General features: G+C 35.3%; 2 protein-coding genes across 2 annotated transcripts; one reads left to right on the top strand and one right to left on the bottom strand.

Annotated features, from left to right (window-relative positions):
- The first annotated feature begins 173 nt into the window (after positions 1-173).
- LOC117925124 (TLC domain-containing protein At5g14285-like) lies at positions 174-1,382 on the top strand. Its single transcript, XM_034844035.1, has one exon. The coding sequence runs from the start codon at positions 538-540 to the stop codon at positions 1,282-1,284; it is 747 nt and encodes a 248-aa protein (XP_034699926.1). The 5' UTR covers positions 174-537; the 3' UTR covers positions 1,285-1,382.
- Positions 1,383-1,649: 267 nt separating this feature from the next.
- LOC117925192 (DNA polymerase alpha subunit B) lies at positions 1,650-8,458 on the bottom strand. The gene is made up of 16 exons (XM_034844160.1): positions 8,333-8,458; positions 8,164-8,239; positions 7,370-7,501; positions 6,366-6,726; positions 6,182-6,277; positions 5,919-5,998; positions 5,246-5,321; positions 4,976-5,152; positions 4,211-4,315; positions 4,012-4,107; positions 3,804-3,896; positions 3,662-3,700; positions 3,503-3,544; positions 2,651-2,781; positions 2,414-2,540; positions 1,650-2,232 (listed from the first exon to the last, which is right to left on the bottom strand). Exons 1-16 carry the CDS (start codon positions 8,412-8,414, stop codon positions 2,074-2,076), a joined length of 1,872 nt encoding a protein of 623 aa, XP_034700051.1. The 5' UTR covers positions 8,415-8,458; the 3' UTR covers positions 1,650-2,073.
- Between the last annotated feature and the right edge of the window lie 9,541 nt (positions 8,459-17,999).

Genomic DNA, 17,999 nt, shown 5'->3' on the forward strand with positions numbered 1-17,999 from the left:
GCATGTTTTTACATAAGTACTTTCTTCTGTGTTTCAATTTTTTTTATTATTTTCTTATTTTTCAATATTTGTGTAATAGTAATATAGTATTTACCTTTTTAATAAAACGCAAGTAGTTTTATTTAAAAAAAAAAATAGAATAGATGTCTTTGTCTCACTCTCAGCACAGATTTCGTATGGCAAAAGGAATGTGAAACTTGTTATAGCAAAAGTTTGTATATCAATTATTAATAGATAAGCTTCGGTTTGCAAGTTTCAACTTGCAGGACCCTCTGATCCGAATATCCCAAAAAGCAGCATATGACGAATAATAAAGGTGGGAGTCTGGTATATCCCTAATGTTTGAAGTGTCATGTGCCTTCTCTTTTATCTCCATTGCAACTTGCAACTCCAACTCTCTCATATCCCAACTCCAAATGCCCCTAAACGTCACAGGGGCCCTCAGCATGTTTCTCTGCCTCTCAAGATACTAAAGTTCCAATAATTTGCTACTTCCTGATTCAATTGTGAGTACTGTCTCTCTCTCTTTGGTGCTTCATGGAAACCGTTTGTTTTTACAGCCCAACCCTTCCTGTGTTCCTCATGGTTTTTCTCCTTGTCTATATCTTTGGTTACGTCGGAGTTTTCCGCAACTGGGGTCAAAAACAACGGCTGGAGGCTTCCAGCTGCCTCATCTCTTTGGCCCATGGCAGTCCTGCTGTTTTCATGGCCATCCATGCAATACTAGATACTGAAACTCCACGGAGTTTCGCTTCTGCAAACTCTACTTCTCAAAATTTTGTACTAGAATTCAGCATTGCGTACTTCCTGGTGGACCTTCTGCACTACCTGCTGTTCTTTCCCAATGATGTCCTCTTCATCAGCCACCATTTAGGAACCCTCTATGTCTTCATAACATGCCGATACATGGTCAATCATGGAGCTTTGGCGATTCTGGGGCTTCTAGTTCTTGCAGAAGCTACGAGTCCTTGTCAAAATATACGGACCCTAGCCAATGCCCGGAAAGAGGATGTGCCCGCTGCTTCCAAATTCTATGAATTCTTGTCTCCCCCCTTTTGTGCTTTCTATTCTACAGTTAGAGGGATTCTAGGACCATTGTTTTTGTATGAGATTGGGGCCTTTTTTTCAAGTGGGGTAGCTGATAATGTGATTCCAAGGTTGGTGTGGATTTCTTGGATGATTGTTGTGGTGGCTGCAATCTTGGGTAGCATGTTGTGGGTTCTGAATCTTTGGATGGAGCTGATTAGAACAAGAGGTCAAAAGTTGCAGAAGAAAGTAAGTTAGAATTATTGCAGGTTTTTCATACTGGAGATTTAAGGCTTTCAACTCTTGTACCATACACTCTGTAAACTCTGTAATTAAGGTGTTTTGAATCCAAACTCGAAAATCAAGGGTGATGCTGTCAATACATGTATCCGTAGCAATGGCATTATATTGGAAGATACACTCATGAAGTACAGGAAAATATTTTCTATGTAAAGTAAAAATGGTGAGATATAAAATCTTGTTAAGAAAACACTACCCAGTATTCGTTTATAGTGATAGGGCACATCCCCGTATGTATCAATATATGTTTGGGAACATATTCCATCAAATTTACTAATATATATATATATATATATATATATATATATATATATATATATATATATATAGAATAGATACACCGAGATGTAAATATAATAAACAAATAGTGACATGCCTCCCCAGCTGTCCCACTGAGAAGGTGTTAGAATGCTCCTCTGGTGGATAATTGTAGAAATTGCTGAATACAAAATAAAACTTGCATTGGTACACCGGCTAGGTTAAACATACAACTGATGACAGGAATTATTATTTGCATGAGCAAAAGAACAGTCGGGGTAAACCCCCCTGATATCATCACCAATCTCATATGCCCTATCTCATTGTAATCATCTGAAGTCCGAATCGAAGCACATGTGACCAATATGGTCTATTGCAGGGTGTGGAGTTTTTTGAACAATGGTCAATCCGATAAACTCTTCTGGATCGTGAACTATTATCTTCTAGGACAGCTCCTGGATCACTTTAATGCACACTGCAGTTTAAGGGCTATATGCGGATGACTGAAGCACTCGTTTTGTCTGGACTCCCTTGGTAGTTAAGCTCCACAAAGTGACCCCCACCTTCACCCTTGGCCAGTCTTCCTGGATTCACACAAATGCACTTCACTAGCTCTTCCCCTTCATTTCTTCCACCCAGGGATAGAACCTGTGCCCAGAGGCAAATGAAGGATTGATCTTAGATGCAGAAGAATTGTTTTCCTATAATCATCTCGAATTGCATAAACTTAAATCCATTTATCATCAGTGCAGTACATGTATTTTTGAATGTGTTGCCACATCTTCTGGCACATTTGATTTGGTATGGAGGTAAATGGCTTGATCTTTACCTTTACAAAAGAAGCCAAATCTGATGGGAGGATGAGAACATCGGGAATAGTAGAGACCTCAAGAGCTTCTGGAGCAAGTGAGAAATCCAGAGGAATGCCTTCCGCCAGTGGATATAAAGGATAGAAACTGTTTCCAAAAAGTGTAAAACAAAAATAAATAAATAAAATACTTTTAGTTTTTTAAACCTACTAGGATCAAGTGAAAATTTTCCAACAAGATGAATAACTACAACATGCCTGCGCTGGCTGAGAATATGGTTTGCAATGGTAGTCATGCGATCCCTGGATGACCCATCTGTAGGATTTCGTGAAATCATTTCTCCACTGAGCTGTTTGATAACATCAACTGTGCAGCACCCGACCTTGACCTGAAATCCAAAACAATGGAAAATGCTCCTTAAAGAGTGCACGTGAAATTGTAAGGACCGAATGATCAGCAAAAGCATTGAAACCTTGCATTTGGTTTGTGTATGTTAATGTCTATTTTGTGTGTCTCACACTAATTCTTGTTTATACACACATAGAGATGAACTGCCATAGTATTGCTAGTCAGATTAAGGACCATTTGGGAATAATTTTTGTAAAAATGTCTATTTTGTTTGTGTATGTGAATGTCTATTTTGTGTCTCACACAAATTCTCGTTCATACACACATAGAGATGAACTGCCATAGTATTGCTAGTCCGATTAAGGACCATTTGGGAATAATTTTTGTAAAAATGATTTTAGCCTGTAGTGCTATTGTGAGGAGCACTTTTATCAGAACAATTTTATGGAGATTTGGTCAGTGTTTGGATACCAATGAAAAAAATGTTTTGAAAATAGTGATTTTTGAAAAAGAACATCTACCATGCGTTAGTCCAAAAATACTCCAAGCGACTGTTTGGATTTCTAAAAGTGATCTCACACTCCCAAATGGACTCTAAAGCCAGCTCATTGGTTCTCCCCTCTAAAAAGGGCAAGTGCAATTGTAAAATGAAATTTTTATTTCATTACTACGTTTAAAAAGTGACAAGATGCACAGACAACATATAAATGGATAAAATAATGAATAATCTCAAATTGTCAGCAAAGTTTGTTGGTGTTAACCTCATTTGCATCAAACATCCCTGGATTTGTGAGACTGGTTATCTGCATAAGAACAGGGAACATTCATTAAAAAGGTGTGACTGCATATGGAGGAAATTATCAGTAGCTGCTTCATTACCACAAAGAATGTGTTCTGCAAACCTTAAGAACCATAAATACCTGATGTTTGAGATCGGGTGGATGAATACTAAAAGCAGGCTGCAGAAAGGATAAAAGCATATGGAGTTAAATCTCATGTCAGCCAATTGAATAAGTGGGACACTTTACTATTATTATTATTTTAATTCAGCAACAAAATCACCTGAGGAAAAACAAAGTCATGGTTAGCATCTCGTATAGATGGCACAAGAATTACACGAGCTGCAGAACCCATATATTCCACATAATCTTGTAACTGGAAAAGAGAATATAGAAAACAGGAAAAAAGATATTAAGAAAAAGGAGGATGAAGCATGGAAACATAAAAAAAAAAATTGCTAAAACAATTAAACCATTGTGTGAGTAGATACCCTTCTGAGAATTTCCAGATGAAATATTTCATCAAAGCTCCTGTCCACTGTTCCTTTCCTAATCTCTGGATGTTCAGAATCAACAAATGGTCCCAGCTGACAAAATGTTCAATTAGTAAACAAATGCAACTTCTTTATTCTAATTAAACACACAAAAATGTTTGATGACAGTATTGAAATGAGAACATTGGCTTCTAACCAGTATAAGCAACTGAGGCATCTTTCTTCTTGCATATGCTAGAAGCTCTGTTAGAGGCTCAAACAATAAGTTGTCAGTTGTGGTAAAAGGGCCTGCTGCAACCATCTGTTAAAATTCCAAAAATAAAAAAATAAAAAAGTAAATATATCAACTATAAAGAGGTCGCATAGTTTCCTAATGAGGAACCATTGTTGCACATACTATTCCCCTATCAACTAAACTTTTGAGTTAGGAATCATGAATACAGCTATGAGAACATGCAACTTGCACATAAAACCTGGTGTTTATAATACATGCTAAAAGTATCAAAAAAAAAGAAAAAGAAAAAGAAAAATGAAATATCTTGTTTTGTACCATGGAAACTGCCCCAGTTCAAACATTTGGGAACAAACATCTGAACCCACTTTTGCCTTTCCATTCAGTAAAAGTCAGTAACTCTCTACTGCTAATTCTATCCACGACTTCTCAAACCTTCTTATCCCCTTTTTAGACCCTTCAACTTTCTGTTCCATTAATGATGGCATGAGTTTTCCCAGATTATGTCTAAATTATCCGAATCACTTTTCCTTAATCCATCACTCCATGAGGCTACTCTTAGGTTTTCCAAATGCTCACATCTTTAATTGTATCTGTACTAGTAATGCTAATACCATTTAATAAAAATGATATACATGAGGTATAGAAACCAATAAAAATTAGGCATTAAAACAACTTGTGCTATATCCTTAGCCTGCATTTTATCCAATTAGAAAGAAGCATGCACACCAATGATAGCTCTGCTAGCTTGTGGGATAAATCAGCAGACTGGAACTCTTCATCCCGAGCCTGCTTCTTTGCAGGATGCAAATCCACATCAGTAGGAGCAGAAACAGGAATAGAATCTAATATTTTTGATGCAATCAAACAGTGTCCACTGGGATTGTGCCCCTCTATGCCCACCACCTGTAGAAATTCAATCCTTTTAGGTTTGTATCCAATCCTAACAAGGACTTCCAACATAAATCAACAAACATGATAGTTCATTTTTTTTCGTACCTGGCCTGGAAATATGGAAAACTGATTCAATTTTGATAGGTCAAGACGTACCCGTTGCCCTCCAGAATGCTGAACACTGCAGAAACTTAGATTTATGAAACCCATACATAACATCAAAGCTAAACATATTACTCATAGCTGACAATGTAAGCAGCACTTCCAGACTGCTTCATGCAATGTCAGACATAATTTATGAAACCCGTACATAACATCAAAGCTAAACATATTACTCATACCAGGGAATGTAAGCAGCACTTCCAGAATGCTTTATGCAATGTCAGACATAATGTGGTATGGCCCTACAATTCTATCTATGAAGCTCATCATAATTACTTGATCAAATAAAATCGATGTGCCTAAGAACAGGCACATCTAGGCCCCATTTTTCAGTCTAGTCAAGAGGAAACTTTGACCACATTGTTTAATACATCTGACTTACATTTATGAGATACATCATTTCCTCCTGCTGCTCAAAAATTGATATAGTCAAGTACTCTAAATGTGTAAGAGTTTATTTTCATGTTGTTGACAATTTCATGCATTTCTAAATCCACCTGATCATGAATCTGCTGATATGGTTGATGCATCAGGGAGAGGATCTTCCTATGATCCTGACCCCTAGAAGTAGACTGAATTATTGGACGGTATAAAGAGAAAGAGCAGGTTTCTCTACCTGCTTTGCAACAAGATAGACTTCTCATTCAAACGACCTTCTCCATCACAACAGATCATGCCAGTTGCAAATACACTTTTCTGAAACATTAGATTCCATCAGATGCCATGATGTGCAGCTTCAATTGACATGCAAATCTTAAATAAAAACATGAAAATGTAAAGGCCTACAAGCTATACTTTAAACAAAGTTGCAAAATGACATTATGACCTTCAATACTTAGTGACACCATAGAGAGAAATAATGCGATAAAAAAAAATTACCTGTGAAGCAACTGTAGGATCTGTTGGTTCCTCATACAGTCCAGTGGCAACAAGCGCTGTCGTATGTTTTTTGATACGGTTTTCGAGAGAGTTAAACTAAATCACCAAAATTATAAGTTAGCGTTACACACATATATATGGTGTTGACCTAGATCCATTCTCTGCTATAAGAAGCATCACATACCCTGTCTTCAATCCTGTCATACATGAACCTGCAACCTGGTTCAGGCCGTGATCCATGAACTAGCAAGGAACATCGTTTGCTGGGTTGTACTCTCCTAATAATATCATCATCAACATTCTCAAACTTATTCTCATTTTTTCCATTCTCTGCACTGGGTGGGTTATTGACTGTTAATTGCACTACAAACTTGCTTGTTCGTTTGCCGAATGGTGTCACATGGTTTGATGGTTTTCCATAAGAGGAGCTGTTCCCATTTGTTCGCTGGGCTGAATCAAAGGGATCAGCATGGTGCCTTCCAGATCTGTCTGAAGGAGTACCAAGGATATCTTCTTTTATCTCTTCATGTTCATCACTTAAAATCCTACAGAAAAGTTTTTCTCCAGTGATTCACATTATAAGAACTAAAGAAGTGTTGTTGATATTAACTGCAAAATTCAGACCAAAAAGTTAACAGCAAACAAAGGAACAGTGGGGACTTGATTCTGCCATCTAAATAACAACATAAACTCTAACAAAGATAATATAGTTTATTTCATTTCATGCTACCATAACCACTCAGGTAATACAATCTAGGTAATCTCCAGTTAGGTAACAAACAGTATGGAACCATACATGCTACATGTGAAGTCCACCACTACCCAAATAGTAACAACATTGGGATAAAGAGAGAAAGAGGAAGGGGGAAAGGAAGTGGGTCTGAGAGTTGATCGACAGAGATGTGTTCCATGTCTCCTTTGTTTCTAGTTCAACCCATTGAAGCTTCCATAAAAACCATATATGAAATATAATAGGTTCAAGAGAAGCAAAATCCTCTTCCAGGTGTCTGTTGGAACTATGAAGCAATGTGCCAAGTAATTGCAATATGAGCCCCAAGTGGTATGAACTCAATCCAACCTAACTGCCTTAGCCCCATTTGTGCATCCACACGCCATGTGAAATAAATAAGAAAATAAAACATAAATAAATAAACAGAGGAGAAGTTAGAAACTGTGTACAGTACTCACATATCAACATCGTTACTTGAATAGATATGCAAATGGGGTTCCTCTTTAATAACTGCTTCTTTCTGCTCAGTTTGGAGGTGCAGTAAAAACCCATCCATCAGAGCATTTCCAACAACTGATTCGTCGAGTTGCCTGTGGCAAAATTATATTTCAGATAAGAGTAAAGCATATAGAAATTTCAGTGCCTTTTCACTGCCTTTAACCGTCAATTTGGTTCTCAGGAACAAGAGAAAAAAATGCTTAGGCTTTGTTGGTTACAGAGTGTTAGATTCAATTTGGAGTCCAATTATGGGGAATTCAAGTATTTTATTCTTGTCCTACAGGATCAATCTTGTACTTGGGGCTTCTGAAATTCAAATGCAATCCAAAACCTATCTATATTTAAAGCAACCAAACTACAGACTTGGAATTGTAGCCTCCAGTTCCAACTCCAATTCTCATTTGTAAGACCCAACTCCATGACATTAAATCCGTTACTAAGAAGCCATTCTTAAGTCTCAATCAATTTCAAATATTTTTTCCATATCTAATTCTCTCCAATAACCAAAAAGATGAGTTAAGAGCCTATTGATTGCAAAGAAATTGAAGGAAACAGAAGCCAATTAGCTTAGTGCTTGTTTGGATACTCTTCCTGTTTTTAAATCAGAATATAGTAGTAACTTTTATATAGGATACAAAAACTCTCATGTTATGTTTGGTTCCTGGAAAAGATTTTCTTATGTTTGGTTGTAATATAAAAAATACCAATGAAAATTGAATATAATTAAAATTAATAAAAAAAATAGTGAACTTACCTGTTGAGATAGTAAACTTCCCAGCTCGAAACCAGATCGGACGGGCTGAGCTTGTAATTTATACAAAACGTGAGACCTGAACAAGAAGATGATACCCAAGAGAACATTACAACAGTTTTTGGAAAATAAGCATGAGATTCAGGGCGAAAATGGAGAAAACAGAGCTCACATTTCTTCAGCACTTCTTCTTCTTCCTCTTTGTGGAACGAAAATCCTATCTTTTTAAACTCCAACATGATCTCCTCCTCCATGGCGGATCTAGGGTTTTGCAGAGAATTTGGCGGGAAAATTTTGCTTCAGCTGAGTATTTATACACGTGTTCTGGTGTGTGAGTTTCTTTGCCTTTTTTTCTAAATTCATCTTTTGCCCTTCTTCTTTCGGAATTATGACGGAAATGCCCTCTCTGGACCACCGTTTCCCACCCCCAATAGAGTTTTTTTAAATTGGGTTTTTTTTATAATATTTAAAATTTGTAGATAAAAAAAACTTAAATACAATTTAATTCAAATCATTATAATTTACCACTTATTTCGCAACTGTTTTGATTTACGGCTTATTTTGTAACTGTTTTAAAAAATAGTTTTAAAAAATTATTATTTAATATTTTATAAAATAAAAGTATGTTTAGAAATTTAAAATATTTTTAACTTGTTTTTAATATTTTTAAATATATTTTAAAAATTATTATTATATTTAATGCAAAATAAATACGTTTTAAATAACAAGTGCCTCCAAATTTATTTTAGGAATGGATAGAGCATCATGAGGTATGAGATGAGAAATAAAATTCTTGAATGTGTCATGAATAGAGTTAAAGCAAATTAAAAACATAATTGATGTTCATGAGATGAGAAATGAGGAAAGTTTGAGGTTACACTAAGAGTTAAAAAAATATGCTGTGAAAGGGACTATGTTGGGATTAAAGTTATGATGGGAAAACAAAATTAAAATGATAATGCTTTCGGAGGGAAACAAAATAAAAGGGGTAAAAATGTCTAAAAGAAGTCATCCTTTGATAAAATTAAAAAGATTAAAAAATCCTTATAATATGAAAAAACATTTTAAAAAAAATTACATATTTGACAAAATTTAAAAATTAAAGAATTATTTATAATATTTCTTAAAAATGCATTTAATAGATAATAAATTATTTTTAGTGTTATTATATATAAATTATTTTAGAGTGTGTTTGTCAGTTGTTCTTGTAAGTGTTTTTAATTTTACTAATACTTAAAAAATAAAAATTTTTAAGTGTTAAAAAAGTTAAAAATACTTTCTAAAATCACCACAAACATACTCTTATTTTTATAGGAATTTAAAATTATTTTTTAATGTAAAATTCTCTTATATTAATGGTTCAAAATATCACTTCCCTTATTGGACTCAAATTAGATTTTTAAGGTTTTTTTTCTTTCTTTTTGAAAATTAGAAATCCTATCTTTACTTTAACTCAAAATCTAGGTTCTTGCTTTTTTAATATAAATATCCTTCCACAACAACTTTTTTGAAAAAAAAAATTGAGAGGGAAAAAAAGAAAAAAAAGTTTTAATATTCTCTATTTTTCTCGAGAAATTTTGTTGGAAAATTGGTGAATGAAAAGAACATGTCTAATGAATGAGACAACCTTTGGAGGGGACACAACACTTGATTTGCAAGAATATAAATAGGAGATTGCCCTCTTTATATCAGTTAAGAGAGTTGTATCTGAAAGACAAACACCATTTAATGTTGCAATCAAGAACATGGTGTCAAAATTCTGTCTTTAGGACATTGCAATTTGCGAGCCTCTAAACAAATGAATCTCTTTTTACTTCCATTCGAACTTTTCTTATTTCTTCTTTGAATTACTGCAGGATTGTTCCATCATCACCCTAACAATCTAAAGACAAAATTTTGTTTAGTGATCATGGAACAAACATTCAAGTCAGACTTTACCTTACCAAACACTAAAGTTCCTGTTCCTATTAAGGCAGAAACACACCATGAAAAACCAAATAAATTCAATGGAGATGACTTTAAAAGGTGGCAACAAAAAAATGCTCTTTTATCTCACCACCCTCAACCTTGTTCATGTCCTGAAAGAGGAATGCCCCAAAACATCAGAACAACCAACAAATGAGACATTCAATGCTATAGAGGCCTAGAAGCATTCAGACTTCTTATGCAGAAACTACATTCGCAATGGCTTGGTTGACTCCCTCTACAATGTCTACTCTTCATTCACTACAACAAGAGGGTTATGGGAGGCACTTGAGAAGAAGTACAAGACTGAAGATGTTGGAACAAAGAAATTCATTGTTGGTAAGTTTTTAGATTTCAAAATGATTGATTCTGTTACTGTTATTAATGAAATTGAAGAACTTCAAATCCTCATCAATAAAATCCATGCTAAGGGAATGATGATCAATGAAGCATTTCAAGTTGCTTCCATCATTGAATAGTTGCCTCCTTCATGGAAAGACTTTAAGAACTATTTGAAACATAAACGTAAGGAATTGTCAATGGAGGATTTAATAGTAAGGCTTAGGATTGAAGAAGACAACAGAAAGAATGACAAATCTGTTGATAAGTCATTCATGGAAGCTAAGGCCCATATTGTGGAAGGAAAGTGCTCCAAGAAGAGAAAACTTCCCTTCAACAATGGAAAGAGGAAGAAACCTACCAACAACAAGCTTGATAATAAGAAGATCAAAGAGACTTGTTGGGATTGTGGAAAATCCAGCCATCGTGCCAAGGATTGATGGTACAAAAATGATGAGAAGAAACCTAAAAGAAATTGAAAAATCAGTCAAGCAAACATGGCAGAATCTAAAAATTTTGTTGTTGTAATCTTAGAGTCAAATGTTGTGATGGACTCTAAGGATTGGAGGATTGATTCTAGAGTCACTCGACACATTTGTGGTAATAGAAATTCCTTTGTGAATTTCCAGAAGATTGAAAGTGGAGAAAAACTCTACATGAGCTATGTTTCTTCATCTATGGTGGAAGGCAAGGATGATGTGGTTCTAAATCTCACTTCAAGGAAGAAACTCACCTTAATGGATGCCCTCTTTGTACTTGAAATTAGGAAGAACCTTGTATATGCTTCTCTTCTTAATAAGAAGGGATTTAAACTTATATTTGAGAGTGACAAACATGCGTTGACTAAGGGTGGAACCTTTGTGGGAAAGGGATGCATAAGTGAGGGCTTGTTCAAACTCAATGTATTCAATGACAATGTAATTGCTTCAACTATCAATAAAAGCTTTATGTCTTTTGCTTACATTGTTGAGTCTTGTGAATTATGGCATTGTTGGTTGGGACATGTTAATTATCGTTCCATGTATAAGATGACAAACTTAGGTTTATTGCCTAAATCTAATATTAATAAAACACATAAGTGTGAAATATGTGTTGAATCAAAGTTTGCAAGAAAGCCATTTAAATCAATTGAAAGATCTAGTGAACTACTTGAATTAGTTCATAGTGATCTTTGTGATTTGAAAATGACTCCAACTAGAGGTGTCATAAAATATTTTATAACTATTATTGATGACTATAGCAGATTTTGCTATGTTTATTTATTACATAGCAAAGATGAAACCATTGATGTCTTTAAGACATACGAATGAGGTTGAAAATCAGAAGAATAAGACTTTGAAAATGCTAAGGTCTGATAGAAGACGAGAGTATGAGTCTACAGCTCTCTCTGAATTTTGTGCATTGCATGGTATAGTGCATCAAACTACAACACCATATACACCACAACAAAACGATATTGCTGAAAGAAAGAACTGAACACTTAAGGATATGGTTAATTCTATGTTAAATAGTTCGGGGTTACCCCACTACATGTGGGGGGGAAGCATTGCTTACAACTAATACCATTTTAAATAGAATACCTCATAAGAAAGCATCAAAGTCTCCTTATAAGTTGTGAAAAGGAAAACTATCTTCCTATAAAAAGCTGAAAGTGTGGGAGTGTCTTGTAAATGTGCAAGTTCCGTTACCTAAACGGACAAAACTCGGACCAAAGACAATTGATTATGTCTTCATTGGATATGCTTCAAATAGTTCAGCATATCGATTCCTAGTGATCAAATATGAAGTTCATGATATTAATAATAATATCATTATGGAATCCATAGATGTTGAATTCTTTGAAGAGATATTTCCTTTCAAAGAAAGACACAATGAAATCATCAAAAGGAAAATTGATGATAGCTTGCCTAGAACTCAACATGAACAAAGGGATGATGTTGAACCTAGGAGAAGCAAAAGAGCTAGAACTAGCACGTCTTTTGGACCTGATTTTATCACGTTCTTGATAGAAGCGGAACCTCAAACATATAAAGAAGCTATGTCAACACCAGAAGCTCCTTATTGGCAAGAAGTAGTAAATGATGAAATAAATTCCATTATGCAAAATCATACTTGGGAATTGGTTAATCTTCCTTTGGGAAATAAACCAATTGGTTGCAAATGGATATTTAAAAGAAAGCTATGAATTGATGGTACTATTGACAAGTACAAAGCATGCCTATTAGCTAAAGGATATCGACAAAAGGAGGGTTTAAATTTCTTTGACACTTACTCTCCTGTAACAAGAATTACATCCATTAGGATGTTAATTGCTATAGCTGCCATCCATAATTTTGAAATTCATCAAATGGATGTTAAGACAACCTTTCTAAATGGAGATTTAGATGAAGAAATTTATATGGAACAACCTGAAGGGTTTATGGTAAAGGGACAAGAAAATAAAGTTTGTAGACTTATTAAGTCTCTTTATGGGTTAAAGCAAGCACCCAAACAATGGCATGAAAAATTTGATCACACCATGTTATCTAATGGTTTCAAGATAAATGAGTGTGACAAATGTGTGTATGTTAAGAGCATTAATAACTCACATGTCATAGTATGTCTATATGTAGATGACATGCTCATAATGGGAACAAACAAGAACATTATGAATTCTACCAAGAAAATGTTAAGATCAAAATTTGACATGAAAGACTTAGGTCTTGTTGATGTGATTCTTGGTATTAGAGTTAAGAAAAATCATGAAGGATAAGTTCTTACCTAATCCCATTGTGTAGAAAGTGTGCTCAAAAGGTTTGGTCATTATGATAGCAAACCATGTGCTACACTTTTTGATCCAAACTGTAAATTGAAAAAGAATATGGGTGATAGTGTATCGCAACTAGAGTATTCTAGGGTGATTGGAAGTCTGATGTACATTACAAATTGTACTAGACCTGATATTGCCTATTCTGTAAATAGACTAGTAAGATACACTAATAAACCAGCCAAAAAGCATTGGTTTGCTCTTGTTAGGGTACTAAGATACCTTAAGCATACTATTGAGCATGGATTGCATTACACAAGGTATTCATCTGTTATTGAAGGATTTAGTGATGTCAATTGGATTTCTGACAGTTTGGAATATAAATCAACAAGTGGATATATATTCACTTTAGGTGGAGCAACAATATCATGGAGGTCTTCCAAACAAACGTGTATAGCACGATCGACCATGGAATCAAAGGTCATAGCATTAGATAAGACGGGAAAGGAAGATGAATGGCTTCGAAATTTTCTGGAAGACATTCCAATGTGGCCAAAGCCTATAACGGCCATATGTATTCATTGTGATAGCCAATCAGCATTAGCAAGGGCTAAAAATGCCGTTTATAATGGTAAATGAAGGCATATAAGACGCAGACATAATACAATCAAACAGTTGCTCTCGAATGGAGTGATCACTGTCGACTTTGTAAAGTCAAAAGATAATATAGCAGATCCACTTACAAAGGGACTGTCTAGAGAGCAAGTTGTAGTTACTACGAGATGAATGGGTTTAAATCCTATAACATGATCGACTCAGGCGGAAACCTAACCTAGTTGACCGGAGATCCCAAGATCTAGGTTTAATAGGCCAACTAGCAAAAGTTGATCATGCTAGAAAAACACACTATTCTCATTCCTATATATGTAAATAAGTGTGTTGTCTACGGAAGGTTAGGGTATGTTATACATTTAATGTCATTGGTATCTTATACTAAGAAAAGTATAGCATAATACTTTTAACTGATGTTACCTATATGAGAGTAGAAGTGGGATCGCTTCTATGAGAATGTGAAGGCTTCATTCTCTAAAGCTCTCATGAAGTTAGGATCTATTCAGGACCAAAATGAACACAACCGTATAAACCAAAATGTGTTTAAATGAGTTATGTGTGATATCTATTGTCTTGACTGCTACTAAGGCGGACAAGTTCAAGACTTAAGTTCACTTTGTCGTCGAGCAAATCCGATGGATATTCACTAAGGTAGGTTCAAGTCCAAAATACACCTTACCTGATGCATTCTCATCTGTTTCTCTAATAATGTGCTAAGTCCTTTCAGTCATGTGGGGGATTATTGGAAAATTGGTGAATGAAAAGAACATGTCTAATGAAGGAGACACAATCTTTGGAGGGGACGCAACACTTGGTTTGCAAGTATATAAATAGGAGATTGTCTTTTTTATATTAGTTAAGAGAGTTGTATCCTGAAAGACAGACACCCTTTATTGTTGTAATCAAGAACAGGGTGCCAAAATTATGTCTTTAGGACATTGCAATTTGCAAGCCTCCAAACAAACGAATCTCTTTTTACTTCCATTCAAATTTTTCTTGTTTTTTTCTTTGAATTACTGCAGGTTTGTTCCATTATCACCCTAACAAATTTAACTATTTCATACTCTTATTTTAGTACCGGTGATAGTCTTTTCAAGGGACAAATTCATCGGGTGTGAAGGGAAAATATTGAAGATTTACAATGTAGAAGTGAGTTGTACTCTTGTGGGATTGAATATAGGCTTATTCCGATAAGATTTGGTAATTTGAATATGATTCTTGATTTTCTAGTCATGAATATTTGATATTTTAAATGCGTATTTATTTTTTATAGAATTGAAAGAATTTATTTTAGTACTTTTATTCTTACCATATATTTAAAAAAAATATTAGCTCCCTAAAAATATAAACACCTATTCAACTTCTCTCATTCCTTTTTTGTTTTTCACAAAAACTCATGCTATGTATATACTTTTATTTATTACCATATATATGAAAATATATAGAGAGAGAGACTAAAATCATAAATAACATATTTGATAAGAGACTTTATCAATCAAATTATTTGTGATAAGAGACTTCATCAATCAGAAATAACATATCTCTCTCTTTCTGGGAATTTGAATAGAGTTTTTTTAAATTGGGTTTTTTTATTGGATTTCAAATATGAGATCAAATAGATAAATATTATAATTGAAATTTGTAGATAAAAAAAAAAACTTAAATACAATTTAGTTCAAATCATTATAATTTGCAACTTATTTCGTAACTGTTTTGAAAAATAGTTTATAAAAATTATTATTTGATATTTTATAAAATAGAAGTATGTTTAGAAATTTAAAATGTTTTCAACTTGTTTTTAATATTTTTAAATATGTTTTAAAAAAAATATTATATTTAATGCAAAGTAAATATGTTTTAAATAGCAAGTTCCTCCAAATTTATTTTAGAAATGGATAGAGCATTTTGAGGTATGAGATGAGAAATAAAATTCTTGAATGTGTCATGAAGAGAGAAAAAGAAAGCAAATTAAAAACATAATTGATGTTCATAAGATGAGAAATAAAATATTGGGACAATTTAGAAAGACTTGGCTCTCTCTCTGAGGAAGATAGGAGGAGTCAGGGGCAGCCATAGACGAATTTAATCATTGTGCCATCCTCGAAGAAATCTCCTAGAGGCAGAAGTCAAGGACCCTTTGGCTAAAGGAGAGAGATAGCAATACCAAGTTCTTCCACCGGATGGCTAATGCAAGGAGAAGGGAAAACTTTATCAGTAGCCTAACAGTTAGGGATATTAGGCTGAGTAAAGAGGAGGAGCTTAAAGAATGGATTGGGTCTTACTTTAAGGCCATGTTTGAGGACCCCATAGTGAGAAGACCAGAAATGGAGTCTGGTCTTTTTAATACTCTTGATTCCTTGGATAATGATATTTTGGAGAGGCAATTCTCGATCGAGGAGGTGCTCAGAGCTCTCTTAGATCTGGGGGGGAGACAAGGCGCCAGGGCCGGATGGCTTTACGCTGGCTTTCTGGAAGTCCTGTTGGCCTGTTGTTGGGGGGGAAGTGATGTAGGTCTTTGAGGAGCTCCACTCGCAGAATGCGATTTTTCGAAGCCATAATGCAACCTTCTTAGTGTTTATCCCGAAGAAAGAGGAGGCTAGTGATGTGCAATATTATAGACCAATTAGTTTAGTGGGGAGTCTTTATAAAATTATTGCTAAAGTTCTAGCAAATAGGTTGAAAGGAGTAATGGGAAAATTGGTTTCGAATAGTCAGAATGCTTTTGTGGAAGGGAGGTAGATTTTGGACGCTGTTTTGGTGGCTAATGAGGTGATAGACTCAAGGAAGAGAAGTGTTGGGACAGGCTTAGTGTGCAAATTGGACATTGAAAAGGCTTATAACCACGTAAACTGGAGGTTCCTTATGTCAGTCTTGGAGAAGATGGGTTTTGGTCCAAAATGGCGTAAATGGATTTTTTTGTTGCATATCGACTGTGAGAATGACAGTTTTAGTGAATGGTACTCCCACAGATTTCTTCTCAACGTTTAGAGGCCTTAGGCAGGGTGATCCACTCTCACATTATTTGTTTGTGCTGATCATGGAAGCGCTCAGTAGTTTAATTTCAAGAGCTGAGGAGAATGGTTTTATTAGGAGCTTCAAGGCATCGGGAAGACGTGGAGAAGGGGTGTCAGTCTCCCACCTGTTGTTTTCTGATGACACTCTCCTTTTTTGTGAGGATGATAGGAATCAATTGATTTTTTGGAAGTGGGTTGTAATATGTTTTGAAGTAGTCTCGGGCCTAAAAATTAATTTGCAGAAAGTGAAATTATTCCAATTGGGAGAATGGAAGAGGTGGATAGAGCTGCTGCAGTTTTCGGGTGTAAAGTTGGGAATCTCCCTACGAATTATCTAGGCCTACCCCTTGGAGCATCCCACAAGTCGTGTAGAGTTTGGGATGGGGTAGAAGAAAGATTCAAGAGAAAGTTGGCTATGTGGAAAAAACAATATCTCTCTAAGGGAGGTCGTCTTACCCTCATAAAGAGCACACTCTCAAATCTCCCTATCTACTTCATGTCTCTTTTTGTTATCCCAAGGAAAGTGAGACTCAGATTGGAAAAAATTCAAAGGGAGTTCTTGTGGGGAGATATGGAGGAAAGAAGGAAGATCCACTTGGTAAGATGGGTGGTTATTTGCAAAGATAAGAGGCATGGAGGGTTGGGGTTAAGGTACTTGAAGGATTTCAATCATGCTTTGCTCGGAAAATGGCTACGGAGATTTCCTATAGAAAGGGAGAGTTTTTGGAGAAGAGTCATTGTTGGTAAATTTGGGGAGGTGCAAGGTGGGTGGACCACTAGAGAGGTGAGAAAGTCTTATGGGACGAGCCTTTGGAAAGACATTAGGAAGGGTTGGGAGGAATTCTTTCTTAGAACTAGGATTCGAATTGGAAATGGAAGAAGAACCAGATTTTGGTGGGATATGTGGGTAGGAGACTCTAAGCTAAAAGATTTCTTTCCTTTGCTGTTTAGAATTATAGCTAATAATTTTGCAGTAGTGGTTGATCCGTGGGGAAGACAAGAAGGTGGAGGCGGGGGTTGGGAGGTGCACTTTAGAAGACCCTTTCAAGATTGGGAGTTGGAGGAGGTGAACCGCTTTTTGGGTTACATTTCTACAGTAAGGGTGCAAGAAGGGGAAGATTCTCTGGTTTGGAAAATTGAGAGGAAATGAAAGTTTAAGGTAA

The sequence above is a fragment of the Vitis riparia genome, chromosome 1, assembly GCF_004353265.1.
Source record: "Vitis riparia cultivar Riparia Gloire de Montpellier isolate 1030 chromosome 1, EGFV_Vit.rip_1.0, whole genome shotgun sequence".
NCBI lineage: Eukaryota > Viridiplantae > Streptophyta > Magnoliopsida > Vitales > Vitaceae > Vitis > Vitis riparia.